At 45.7% G+C, this 14,379-nt stretch overlaps 1 protein-coding gene across 1 annotated transcript; it reads right to left on the reverse strand.

The window, feature by feature from the left end:
* Positions 1-225: 225 nt before the first annotated feature.
* Positions 226-2,019, reverse strand: LOC139181584 (melanoma-associated antigen B2-like). The gene is made up of 2 exons (XM_070785080.1): positions 1,985-2,019; positions 226-1,546 (listed from the first exon to the last, which is right to left on the reverse strand). The coding sequence occupies exons 1-2, from the start codon at positions 2,017-2,019 to the stop codon at positions 226-228; spliced, it is 1,356 nt and encodes a 451-aa protein (XP_070641181.1).
* Between the last annotated feature and the right edge of the window lie 12,360 nt (positions 2,020-14,379).

A 14,379-nucleotide genomic window follows, 5' to 3' on the forward strand; every position in this document is an offset into this window, starting at 1 on the left:
GTTATTTCAAAGAACAAAACTCTTAATCCTAAATCTGACAAACAGCAAACAGCATGAGACCCATGTAATTCAAATACTTCTATCATGAACCTAAAATAAACTTTGTTGTAAAAAGTAACAATTGAAAATTGAGGAATAAAAAGTCAACAAGTTATTGATGCATATTCGGAACACAGGTTGACAGGCTTTTCCAACCACAAAGTGAAGAATGGGCTTCAGACCACACTAGGGGCCAGATGAGCGGCTGGATGTAGCCCTGGAGTGGGCACTGGTTGAGGCAGAAGTGCCATCCCTGGCTGCAGCAGAAGTGCCATCCCTGGCCGAGGCCGAAGGGCCAGCACCGGCTAAGGCAGACATGTCAGCCATGGCTGAGGCTGAAGTGCCAGCCCTGGCTGCAGCAGAAGTGCCAGGTCTGGCAGAGGCAGAAGGGTCAGCGCTGGCTGAGGCAGAAGGGCCGGTCCCGGTTGCAGCTCTGGCTCCGGTTCTCTCTGCCTCCTCTCTCAAAGCCTCCTCATAATGCGGCAGTAAGGCGTCAGGGACCAAATTGTTGACCTTGGTCAAAAATTGCAGGACTTTCGTCTTGCTGTTTTCTGTGAGCGCTTTAGGACCCCACAGGAACTCATAGCGAGGGGGATCGCTGCCAGGCACCTGGTTGTATTCCAGGTACTCTTCCTGCACCAGATCTTCTGTGATGAGCTTCCTGGTGTCTCCAAAGATGAAGTGCATTCTTCCATCATAGATGCCCAGAATATTCAGGAACTTCCAGACCTCCTCCTCAGAGGCACGATGGCCATTCAGGTAGATGACACCCAGCAGAGGCATCAGAAGACCATTCTTCGGCAGCCCCCAGTCACCTCTCATAGACTCACTGTCGCTGAGATCTAGGTTGCTCACCAGGGTATAGCAGTGACTGTTGCGCCTGACTTCCTTGAGCACCAGGCCAAACACCATCTCCATGTGCTCAGAGGCCCTGCTGAGGATCTCAGGGAATTGCGCCTTGTACCTTCTGTGGATAACCTTCACCATTTCTGACCTCTTAATTAGCTCCCTCATCTTATACTTTAACAGCATGTACTTCACCAAATTCTCTGACTCCATGGTCAGAAGATCTGTGTGAGAGATCTCAGCAGCAGCTGAGGCCTGGGAGGAATTTTCACCTCCCTGAACTTGGCCCTCGGCACCTCCACCAGATTTCAAGCGTGCTATGCCACCTACTCCAGATCTCGAGCGTGCTGTGCCACCACCACCAGATCTTTTGCGTATAGCACCTGCAGCAGCACTGGTGGTGCCTTGGGCTCCCGGAGGACCCGTGGTGGTGCCAGCAGCACACGAGCTTGAGGGAGCACTCTCTGAATCAGGAGGGGAGGAGGAGGTGGTCTCTTCTCCCCTAGATGTGGTAGCCTGATCATGAAGACCCTGGATCTCAGCCCGGGCCTGGCGACGTTTCTCACGAGCACGGTGCTTACTCTTCTGCCCACGAGGCATGACAGCTGTGGTCAGGGACCGCAGGCAGGGGTCTGGACCAATAGACAGGAGATTGGGGCACCTGGAGGATGGAGAATGAGGTGACATGAGCACGTTAGAACAGGGAGATTCTACCTTGGCTTAATCAAAGGCCACCTCTGCAGGTGTCCTTGAGGACACTGCCCTAGGAACCCACAAGCCTCCTGTTTTCCTGCTCAGCTTGTCTCCTGAGAATCCCAGAGGAAGAACAGAGGCCTTACTATTCCTCTGCATCCTCTCAGCCCTGCTTTGGATTTACTGAGGTGACACCAGGTGCTGACAGTGGGGTCCTCTCTGCTCATCTTCAGTATTATCACATCAAGTCCTGGCTCTGATGCAGACACTTCAGACCTCCACATGATCCAGAAGCAAGTGAAGGGATGCCTCAGTCCACCTCCCTCCCAGGGGATACCCAGTGCTGAGAGCTCAGTAGGGTCTTTTCTATCCTGAGTTCACTGGGATCATCATTCAAGGTCCTTACCTTGGCTCCTTAAAATGCTGGGCACTATTCTCCATTTGCTAACTGGTGGCTGCACCTTCAGACAAGACATTTCCCCTCCCCTAGACTTGGTATAAAACAGTAAAGCAGATGTTCAACCTCATAGCCCATCCCTGAGATTTCCTGGGCTGAAATCCAAGGGTTGGGATGCATGCTCTGAGTCCTCACTCAGGTTCCTTAACTGGGCGCCTGGCAGAGAACCTCCCCTTTCTCCTGAACTGATACCAGTCTGATAGTAAAAGCCAATCACCCTGTGTCCCCACAGGAGGAAGTGAAGATGACCTCATCTTCCCAAACACGGTCTCCTAAGAATGGAAGCTGTTGCAGGCAGGTTGATGTCCCTGTGGTCCCATCCAAGATCCCAATTCAAAGTTAATTTTTTTTTTGCTTCTCTTTTCTTCTATATGTCTTTTTAAAAACAAATTTATTTATTTTTAATGGAAGGATGATATCTTTACAATATTGTGTTATTTTCTGCCCCACATCAATATGAATCAGCCATAGGTATACTGTATGTCCCCTCCCTCTCCAAACTCTCTCCCCCTCCACCCCATCCCACCCCTCTTAAGCTGTTAGAGCACTGGCTTTGAGCTCCCTGAGTCATAAAACTAATTCCCAGTGGTTATTTATTTTACATATGGTAATGTGTACGTTTTCAATGTAACTCTCTCAATCTGTCCCTCCCTCTCCTTCCCCCACTGTTTACACCAGTGTGTTCTCTATGTCTGCAGAGCCAGGCTGTCCTGCAAAGAGGTTCATCAGTACCATCTTTCTGGATTCCATATACATGCATTAATACATGATATTAGCTTTCCTCTTTCTGACTTAATTCACTCTGCATAAAAAACTAGAAATAAAACTACCACATGAGCCAACAGTACCATTACAGAGGATATATCCTGAGGAAACTAACTGAAAAAGACACTTGTACTCAAATGTTCACTGCAGCACTATTTACAACAGCCAGGACATAGAAGTATCCAAGGTCTACATTTGACACATGAAAGGGTCTAAGAGCTCTCCCTCTGTTCACCACTGCCTTAGCTGACCACTCCTTAGCCCACAGTGGGGACTGACATGTATTCTTGAGGTCTGCCAGGGATGACGTCAGGGAGGATTTGGTCCGAATGATGTGGTGTGGAACATGTTCACAGCCCCCGAGTTTCTCACCATGACCCCTGGCAAATCTGAAACCCTCCCTTAATTAACCTAAGGCTACCACTTTGACCTGGTTGCTCATTTCCCTGAGATGTCCCGGGAAGTATCATGTCAAAACGCCCAATTCTCCCAGGCCTTAAAACAGGGCTGGCGCTTTATGTGGCCCCGTTTCTTAAGGAAGTGGCCGCCATCCTTACTCAGCGTCACAACCATGAATCATGTTGCAGACTAGCTCCCTCTGTTGAATTGGGTTTATTCTGTTAGAGCAAGGTTCTCACTTCACCAAAACCACCTCCATTGGACACCAGGGGGCACCAGAGTTGGCCAGCTTAACCGAGGCCTCCTAGAGCCCAGTATAGGGGAGTCGCTCAGTAGGGCCCCCTTGCAGTGTCGAACTCTGCTCCTCAGCCCTCAGGGCCATAATCTAGGTCCTAGACCTCCTCCGGGGTAGAATCTGGGCCTACCCCCACAGACCAACGCCTTAGCCTGAGAACTCTAGACCACATTCAGCCGATAGCTCTGAGGGGCCCACAAGAGCCATATCACAGGGGTGGGATGTGGATGGGTCACTTTTATTACTGGGAGGGTTGGGAAAGTCCCTTCAGCTACATTCAGGTCCTCACCTTGGTTCCAGAGAAGTCCTGGACACTAAGTCTCCACCAAACGGTTGCTGCGGCTACTGGTCGACCTCCTCGCCTTCGAAGCGGAAGTGGAGGGGAGCTGCGTAGGGTCCTACGTGAGGTCGTCTGGGGTCGACAGTAAGGGCAGCATGCTACGGGAAGCCCGGTAGCTCAATATTCATCTGTCCCTGGATTCTCTCTCAGGGTCCTCCGTGTGCAGTTTATCAGAGCCCCGAACGCCTCCATCTATGAACCCAAGTCCTACAGCCCCCAAACAAAGCCCTTGCCTTCCGAAGTCCCTGCTACTGCTGCTGCTAAGTCACTTCAGTCATGTCCGACTCTGTGCGACCCCATAGATGGCAGCCCTCCAGGCTCCCCCGTCCCTGGGATTCTCCAGGCAAGAACACTGGAGTGGGTTGCCATTTCCTTCTCCAACCCAAGTCCCTAGTGGAAGGAATCAGAGCACTGCTCTGGGGAGATCCTCTCATTAGCACTGATCGTCCTCACCCTAAGTCCAGTTATGGTCAAGATGAAACCCCTCTGCAGATCTGGGGCCCTATCCTGCTAGAGAAGGCCTTGTCCTCCCTGAGTTCACACAGGTGGAATGTGGGGACCCCTTAGAAGTAGCTGTTCTGGGTCTCTCCGAGCTAAGAATTTACAGAATGCTGTTTGGCTCCCTCTCCAGGGGTCCCCGCTAACACTCAGCATTGTCATCTGAGGTCCTGCTTAGGCTCAGGTTCGTCCACCCACGAAAATAGGCTGATCCTATTAGATAGAGGCCTCACGTCACTGAGAATTTCCAGACTGAAATCAACCTGACATCTGTGCCCTGAGATTCCTGGGGAGCACAGCGATAGAGATTTTCCAGGGCCTCCTTCGATGCAGTGTATGCTACTGTGAGTGCACTTTCACGTCCTCACATTGACACAGGACGAACCCTGTAACTCCACTCTCTGCTTTTTGAAGCTACTTGTCTTACATCAAGGTCCTAGTCTCCTTGAGAATTCCAAGTTGGAAGTCAGGGTGACCTTCATGTGATCGTAGTCCATAAGGGCCTCTGAAAACAGGCAGCAGGGATGCAACTCGAGTCCTTCTGGATTCCTCTGGCTCAGCATCCTTACTACATCTACCACAGCCTGAGACTGTTCCTTCTACTGATCTAAGATAGCTGTTTGGGTGACCACTATAATCAGGAGTCACTGTCTCCACAGTCCTCTTTTATGGAGTTCTGATATCAGCTTGTGTTGCTTGATTAAAGGCTTCCTGGGAAATGCATATTCCTACGAACACTTGAGCAGTTACCCTCTAGCAAATCTTGGAGAAAATGGGTCTCAGTCCCCAAAGTGATGTAAGATTAGGAAAATGCAGCAGAAATCAAGGAACTCAGGACAGATGTTATGCTGTCAGAGAAAAAGAGCTGATATATTTCTTCTCCTCAGCCAGATTTTGGGTGTGTGCTTAGTTGCTCAGTCATGTCCTACTCTTTGCAACCCCATGGACTGTAGCCTGCCAGGCTCCTCTGTCCATGGGGATTCTCCAGGCAAGAATCCTGGAGTGAGTTGCTCTCCTCCAGCAGATGTACCAAACCCAGGAATCAAACCCAGGACTCCCACATTGCAGGTGGATTCTTTACTTTCTGAGCCACCATATTTAGGGTGGTTCTAAAATCTTTACTTTCAGGACCCTCCTGTTGGTCCAGTGGTTATGACTCTGCACTCCCAGTGAAGGGGGCCCAGGTTCGATCCCTGGTCAGGTAATTGGATCCTACATACCAGAACTAAGAATTCATGTGCCACAACTAAAACTTTCATATGCCACAACTAAAGAGCCTGCATGTGGCAACAAAGATCCCGAGTGTCACAGCCAAGACTCAGAGCAGCCAAAAATAAATATTTTTAATTAAAAAAATTAAGTATTTACTTTCTACATAGAAGCATAGCACCTGATAATCTTGTAAGCCCTTGATAACTTGAGGGTGTCTGAATTTGCACATGCAGATAATCATATGGTTAGTGAGCATTATCTCTTTCTCTCCTTTATCTCTCTTAATTCTTTTGGTTATGTGCTATGTGGCAATACTGATGGTAGGAGAGTTTGGGGGAGAGTGGATACATGTCTATGTATGGGTGAGTCCCTGCACTGTTCATCTGAAACTGTCACAATATTCTTAATCGGCTATCCCCAAGCAAAAAATAAACGTTTAAATTACAGAAAACAAAACTGTGCTTCCAGTGTAAGGGGTATGAGTTCAAACCCTGGTTGTGGAATTAGGATCCCATGTTTCAAGGGGCAGTCCTAAGATGGCAGAGGAATAGGATGGGGAGACCACTTTCTCCCCCACAAATTCATTGAAAGAACATTTGAATGCTGAGAAAATTCCACAAAACAACTTCTGAACGCGGGCAGAGGACATCAGGAACCTACAAAGGCAGTTTATTGTCTTCAAAAGGAGGTAGGACAACATATAAAAGATAAACATAGAGATAAAAGAGGTAGGGATGGAAATCCATCCCGGGAAGGGAATCTTAAAGAGAGTAGTTTCCGAACACCACGAAACACTCTCACTGGCGGGTCTGTGGTGAGCCTAGGAATCTTAGAGGGAAATATAATCGGGAGGAAAAAAAAATACATACATAAATAATTAAAACCCACAGATTACATGCCTAATGGCAACTCCCAGTGGAGCAGCAGCCTAGACACTCACGTCTGCCACTAGCAAGGTGGGGGGGCGGGGGGGGGCCTTGACAGGGAGGCGCAGGCTGCATTGCTTAGGGTAAGGACCCCGTGTCTGAATGCCCCGAGGGCAATCTGAGGGAACTAAATTGAGATAGCAACCCAGACTCTGGGATAGCTATCCCGTGAAGAGCTAATACCCAGTGATTTTCTTAATGGCATCTGGGAACGCATCTGTTGCCTGTTGATTTCGCAAGAGCTGCTTCTCCTATTATTTTGATATTCTAAGTCAAACCTCTTTCTAAATTTGTCAGGCCATCCTTTGCTGCCATTAAATTCTCCAGCTTTAGATCCTTCACACCCGCCTTTTGCTTTAGGTTGTCATAATGACTTTTATTTTTCTTCAATCATATTAGAGTCTATAGGTATGCCTTGCTTATAGCAATCCTGCACCCACATACAAGCTATATTTTAAACACAAGATAAAAATGTAGTTCAAAAAAGCACAAGGTTTTCACACCTGCTGGTGTAGCTGCACTTAAATTTCCTGTTCTTTTTCTTACAGTGGTCCTTATGCTGGATTCATTCATCTTGAAATGGTGGCAACCACGATTGCAGACCCAAACTGTGGTACACAACAAGCAATTCAACTTTTTTGCATAATGTCGTGACTTCTCTCTGCTTCTTGAGAGCACTTCCAGCACCACTAGGGGCACTTCATATGAGTCCTATCATGTTATTCAAGGTTTACAATATATCATAGTAAACACAATGAGAACTACCTGAAAACCACTGGTGATCAGTTTTTTGAGATCAAAATTTACTACTGAAACTGCTCATCAGGGACGAATAGTGCTATTCATGGTCCATAAGTGTGTGTGTGTGTGTGTGTGTGTTCGTGCACGCATAACTTTTGATAAATTTAATATTTTCATATTTGTGTATATTTTATGGTTCAGTTCAGTTCAGTTCAGTCACTCCGTCATGTCTGACTCTTTGCGACCCCATGAATCACAGCACACCAGGCCTCCCTGTCCATCACACACTCCCAGAGTTCACTCAGACTCACGTCCATTTAGTCGGTGATGCCATCCAGCCATCTCATCCTCTGTCATCCCCTTCTCCTCCTGCCCCCAATCCCTCCCAGCATCAGAGTCTTTTCCAATGAGTCAACTCTTCACATGAGGTGGCCAGAGAACTGGAGTTTCAGCTTTAGCATCATTCCTTCCAAAGAAATCCCAGGGCTGATCTCCTTCAGAATGGACTGGTTGGATCTCCTTGCAGTCCACGGGACTCTCAAGAGTCTTCTCCAACACCACAGTTCAAAAGCATCAATTCTTCGGCGCTCAGCCTTCTTCACAGTCCAACTCTTACATCCATACACGACCACAGGAAAAACTATAGCCTTGACTAGACGGACCTTTGTTGACAAAGTAATGTCTCTGCTTTTGAATATGCTATCTAGGTTGGTCATAACTTTCCTTCCAAGGAGTAAGCGTCTTTTAATTTCATGGCTGCACTCACCATCTGCAGTGATTTTGGAGCCCCCAAAAATAAAGCCTGACACTGTTTCCCCATCTATTTCCCATGAAGTGATAAAATAGACTAGTATCTACATAAATTTTATGCATTCATGACAGCTTTTTCTTAATCTTTTTATATTCCTAGGATATGCGAGTCACCTGTTTTTTCAAGTCATCTCAAACCTCTGAATAGTTTTCCAATGTATTTATTGAAAAAAATTCATCTATATGTGGACCTGCACAGTTGAAATTTGTGTTGTTCAAGGGTCGACTACATACAAGGAATTGGCAATGCTGAGTCGTAGGATAGTTACAGTTGTGATTTTCTGAGGAACCTCCACACTTCTTTTCCATAGTGGCCGTGCCAATTTATATTCCCAGCAACTGTGTGCAAAGGTTCCCTTTTCTCAACACCCTTGCCAAAACGTGTTATCACTTGGTTTTTGATAATAGCTCTCCCAACAGGTATGAGGTGATCTCTTACCGTGGTGCAGATTATCATCTTTCTGGTGGTTAGTGATGCTGAGCTCCTTTTCATATAGCTGTTGGGCATTTGTATGTCTTCTTTGGAAAATATTTAGGTTCTTTGCTCCTTTTTTAGTTATTTTCAATTAATTAGTCTGTTATTGAGTTGTCTGAGTTCCTTTTATATTAAGTTATCAGACATATGGCTTGCAAACTTTTTCTCCTATTCCACCTTTTCATTTAGTTGATTGTTTCCATTGCTATACAGAATCTTTTTAATTTGATGTAGTGCCATTTATTTTTGTTTTTCTTGCCTGTGTTTCTGTTGTCAAATTAAAAAGAACAACAACAACAACAACAAAAAAAAACTGAAATCCCCAGAACATTGCCAAGACAAAGAGTTCCCCCCTATGTTTTCTTCTAACTGTTTTAAGGTTTCTGATCTCATTTTTAAGTCTTAAATCCATTTTGCATTTTTTGAGTATGATGTAAGATACGACTCCAGTTTGATACTTTTCATGCAAATATTCAGTTTTCTCAACACTATTTGTTGACTGAGGATACTATCTTTTTCACTGTGTATTCTTTGTGCCTTTGTCAAAGATTACTTGACTATATGTGCATGGTTGTATTTCTAGGCTCTATTCTGTTCCATTGGTCTGTGTATCTATGTATATGCTGGTATCATATTGTCTTGAACAAAGGCAAGAAGAGCCAGGCGTCCACCTTTGCTCGTCTTTCTCAACGTTATTTTGTCTGTCCAAGGTCTTTTGTGGTTTCATAAGAATTTTAGCATTTCTATTTGTCTGGAAAATTCCAGTGGAATTATGACACACAGTACCTTAAGTCTGTAGATCACTTTGGGCAGTATGGATATTTGAACAGTATGACTTCTTCCAATCCATATACTTCGGACATCTTTTTATTTGTGTCTTTTCCAATTTGTTCCATCAGTGTCTTGTTGCCTTCAGTGTATAGATATTTCACTTCCTTGATTAAATTTATTTCTAAGTATTTTATTCTTTTTGACATATTTTAAATAGAACTGTTTTCTTAATTTCTTTTTCAGATAGTTTGTTGTCAGTATTTAGAAGCACAACTCACTTTTCTGTGTTTTTTTGTGTCCTGCACCTTTCTTGAATACCTTTCTTAGTACTAACAGTTTCCTGGACACTCAAAACATTCACCCCACTGTCACTTTGCCCTACCAGGAAAGGTCGCAATCTCTTTTGGTACCAAGCTGTACCAGCCCGAGACAGGGGGTGATGCCAATAGAGTCAAATCACTGGGCTTATGCATTGCAAGTGCAGCTGATCTAAGTTTTATGCTTACCTGTGGTACTGCAATTTCTTAATTGGGTTCTAGACCTTCTATAAAGGTATTTTGTTACTTATACAATTTTAAAATCTGGGCTGCTGAAGGGAAACGGGGGCTGGGAATTCCTGTTCCACTGTATTGCAGATGCCACACAGTCAAGACCCTTTTCTTTATTTCCTGATATCAACAATTTCACTTAGTCTTCATTCACATTGGCAAGAAACTCCCAATACTTTTGACATGTTATCTTTCTCTGAATCACAGAGATTCAAGGATTTCTGATTCATTATCTGATTCATTATAGAAAATACCAAAAGCTTTATACTTATACTGAAAAACAGTAATAAATGGGATATACTTTGTTCATAAACACAGATACGGGAGTCAAAGAAACCTTCAATTACAAGGAAGAATATTTCAATACTATGAAAAAGAAAGCCCTAAGCAGAAAAAGATACATATCCCAGTTACTGAGGTCAAGCAAGAACAAAAAAAGACATAAAATGTATTCCCTTAAGCTCCATCTTGGCACTCAATTACTTGGAATACTTACTTCTCTTTTCAACCTCAAGATGAAGGATCTGCCCTGGATGTCACTATGTGGGAGGAGCTGGAGGACTTAGATCTGGAACGTGCCCTGCCCATGGCTGTAGCACTCTCTCTTAGCTCTCAAGGTCTCTCTCTACCTCATCCTATGATGGAATTCAGGACCTCCGAGGGCTGACAGCAGCAAGTGGACACTACAGAACCCCAGTGGTTCTGGGTGGCTATTTCTTTCACTTCTTATTAAGGGGCTTCACATATATATTTGACAATTCCTACTCTGACCTGAGATTGCCCTCCTTAGACAAAAGGTTTCAAGCCTCTGACAACTATACTGTGACAACAGACAAAAGAGATGTTCAACTTGAGGTCTCTCCCTGGAACCTTCTTATACCTAATATTCCTGGGTGTGCTTTCCTCAGTCCAGATGTATGGGTGTCCCCCTATAAGCCCTTGGCGCTTTGATTAAAGGCTTCTTAGGAAATGCCACATCCCTGAAAAGCCCTGATCAGTTTCCCTACTTCAAACCTTGCAGAGAAGGAGTCCCTGTCCTAGAAGTGATAAGAGATGGGAAATCCATGGCATAAATAAGGGGGACCAGGTAGAGACCTATGAGAGAAACAAAATGTGGTAACCTGGCCGTCTGTCCTTCAGCCAGACTTCTCAGGCAACCTCTGTTCTAATAAATAAAGTTTATATTTTAGATCTAATAGATATTTTCTATACAAAAAAAATGCTTATGTGATGATTGTTTTGTGAGTCCTTGATCTTTAAACTTATTTGAAACCTCATATGTATGCATAGATGATCTTATTGCCAGCAAATATTATCTTTTTTCCTCTCTTCATATGTCACATTTGTTTTGGCATTATTATTATTATTGCTCTGGCTATGTATTACAATGTAATAGTTCGACCTCAGAGTCTTTCTTCTTATTGCTTCCAATACATTTCACAGTAATGAGAATAAGAAGGGAATTAAGGGTACCAGGTCAGCTCAGGCTTGCAGGAGTGAGAGGGTGAGCTTTAGACTAACTCAGATCAAGGGCCTATGTCACTTACCAGCCATGGAAAAGTTTGTCACATCATTAAACTGAGAGAACCTCGGGCTCTTTAACTGTGAAGGGAGTTTGACAAGCCCTGTCTGGAAAGACTGGTGGCATGTGGTGGTAACTGTAAAGCATCTGCCACAGGGCCTGGCAGGCACCATATCCCTCCCTTCTCATGACTGGTGCCAGCACTTTCCAACAAAGATCTGACCTCCGTTAGGGCTGATATCGAGCTTCCCTGGTGGCTCAGCACTAAAGGATCCGCCTGAGATACAGGAGCTGCAGGAGACACAGACTCAGTCTCTGGGTCAGAAAGATCCCCTGGAGGAGGAAATGGCAACCCAGCCTAGAATTCTTGGAATTCTTGGAATATCCCATGGACAAAGGAGCCTGGCGGGGTACAGTCCATGGAGTCACAAGAGAGTGAGACATGACTTAGCAATTCAACAAGAAGAAGAAGAAGGCCTGGTATAAAGAAGTGAGGGAGAGCCTTGCCTGACAGTCTTCCCCTGAGCTTTCTAGAACTGACATCAAAGGGGAGGGCAGGACTCTCCTTTGTACCCTCTATTCAGGGATGAGTAGACCCCTCAGTCTCCACTCGAGCTTCACAATTTGACTTCTGGTGGGGTTTGGGGAATCCCCTCCTTCTTGACCTGAGGCCTATCTCCTCATAGTAAGACCAATACCTCCCTGTGAGCCTGGAGGAGGAAATAAGAGTGGCCTTATCTAGCCACCCCTCCCCATAGTCTCACAAGAATGAAAGCTGTGGCAAGCTCCTTGAGGATGACAGGTGGTTCCTCTCAGGGTCCCAAATTTGACTCTCAGCCAAGCCCAAGACTCCCCCCTCTGTTGACATGGGACCACCACCATCAGACCAAAACCCTAACTTTCCTGCTACTCTTCAGTCAGAGCTGAAGGGCCCCTTGGCCTGACAACTCTACCTGTGGCCTTCTAGCCTGACAGTAGGGAAGATTCTCTGTGGCCATCCTGGTATGTATGTTTAGACAGTTTTACCATCCTCACTCTGATTTGGAAATAACCTGGAAATATTCACAAACTGGAAATATTCCCTGACTTGCCTTAAAGCTTCTCCCATCAGGCCCCCAATTCCGAGACCCCCAAGGAAGAAGTGGAGTTTGCCTCATTGGGCCACAACAGGCTGTGGTCTTCCGAGGCTAACAGTAGTGGAAGCAATGTGTTCTGCCCCCACTGTTTTGAGATGGATGGTCTTTTCAGTCATCAGGGTCCTTGCCTTCTGGTACAATCTGGAAATCATCCTTCTGCTGACCTGTGGTCGCTCTGTTTGATCAGGATTCCTTACCTCCATGTGATCCTCTGGGAGGAAGTGAGTAGGACTCACCATGTCACCAGGCCTAAGTGGCACAGTCTAAGACCTAACAGGGACAGTGCCCTCCGTGGCCCCCTTCTTTCTGAGAGGGATCCTTCATTGTCAGTCAGTGCCATCAATTGAACACTATTAGGAACTGGGTACCCTACATCAGCTAAATGAGGCCTCCCCATTAGCCCAAGGACTTTAAGGCCCTGAAGCCATTCACCTTCAGAAAATAAGGGATAAACTTAGTCTGAAAGCCCTGCCTGTTCCCTCCCAGGGCCCATTACATTTGCAGGACTTTCTAAGAATTTATTGTAATGGGGTAGTTGCCTGCCACACTCCTCAAACAAGAGTGTGCCACTGTCATACCTGGGATTTCCACTCTCTGATGAACAGCCCGCCTATAAACCAAGGTCCTCATCTCCTTGACACCAACCAGGCAGAAGTCACGGGGCCCTTGAGCTGGCCAGCACTTACCTATGCCTCCCAGGGCTAACTGGAGAAGATGAGCTAAGTGTAGTCCTGTCGGCTGTGAGTCGAGGGGCTTCCATATCCACACCCTGGGTCTTCTGTTTGACTCTGCACCCTTCCTGGGGCTCTATTCTCTGCTGATCTGAGGCTGAGGGCTCTGCTGATTCCCAAAATCCCTACCTTCCAGGGACCTGAGTTGAAAGTGTTAACTACAGCAGCCCGGATTGTTCTGGACTTCATATACTTGCCAATAAGGACAAGTATATCTTCATAGGTTCCTACTATGGGGCTGCATCTTTCCATCACCCTCATTCAGGTTAATCACTGTCATTTCTGAGAGACTGATCCTCTCTCCTCTACCAACCTCAGAACTCTGCACCAAGACCAAGTTTCTTAGGTCTCTGAGAAGCCTGAAGAATAAGCGAGGCCATGCTTAGCCCAACAGTTCTGAGATCCCCTGTGACTGAGAGCAGTTGGGAGTGCTGTTCCAGTGACCAACCTCCATATTCTGGGGTGTTGCTCTCCTCAATCCTCCTACATGGGGCCCTCATCTTGCTTTCTGTGTCTTGGATTAAAGGCTTCTGGGGAAATTCCACATCTCTGCAAACCCTTGAACTGTGTTTGCTCTGCAATGCTATGGAGAATGAATGGGTCCCTGTCCCAGGAGTGATAGGAGATGGAGAAGCTACAGCCCAAGGCAGGAGTTCCAGGATAGGTGGTCATCCATCAGAGGAAAAAAGTACATAAATCTATCTCATCAGCCAGGGGAAGATTCTCATGTCATTTCTGTTCTGGTAGATTTACTTTCTACAGACAAGAGACTGTAAGCATGATATGGAGAGCCCTTGGTCTTCAGAGCTTATCTAACATGGCCAATGCACATGCTAATACTGTCACTGAATATCGTCTCTTTCATTTATCTATGAGTACTGAATAAGGGATATGCATTTCTGGTTAAATATATTTGGTATTCTTACTGCTCTGGCTACACATTCTGATGCAGTAGCTTGAGCACAAGGACATTCTTTTTTATCACCTAGGACAAATTTCGAAGTACTGAGAAAAACACTGAAATAAAAGTTACAGGGTGGGGACTTTCCTGGTGGTCCAGTGGCTAATACCTCAGGCTCCCAATGCAGGGGGCCCAGGTTCGATCCCTGGTCAGGGAAGTAGACCCCATGTGCTGCAACTAAGATCTAGCACAGCCAAATAAATAAATAAGAAAA

This window comes from Bos indicus, chromosome X (genome assembly GCF_029378745.1).
Source record: "Bos indicus isolate NIAB-ARS_2022 breed Sahiwal x Tharparkar chromosome X, NIAB-ARS_B.indTharparkar_mat_pri_1.0, whole genome shotgun sequence".
Lineage (NCBI taxonomy): Eukaryota > Metazoa > Chordata > Mammalia > Artiodactyla > Bovidae > Bos > Bos indicus.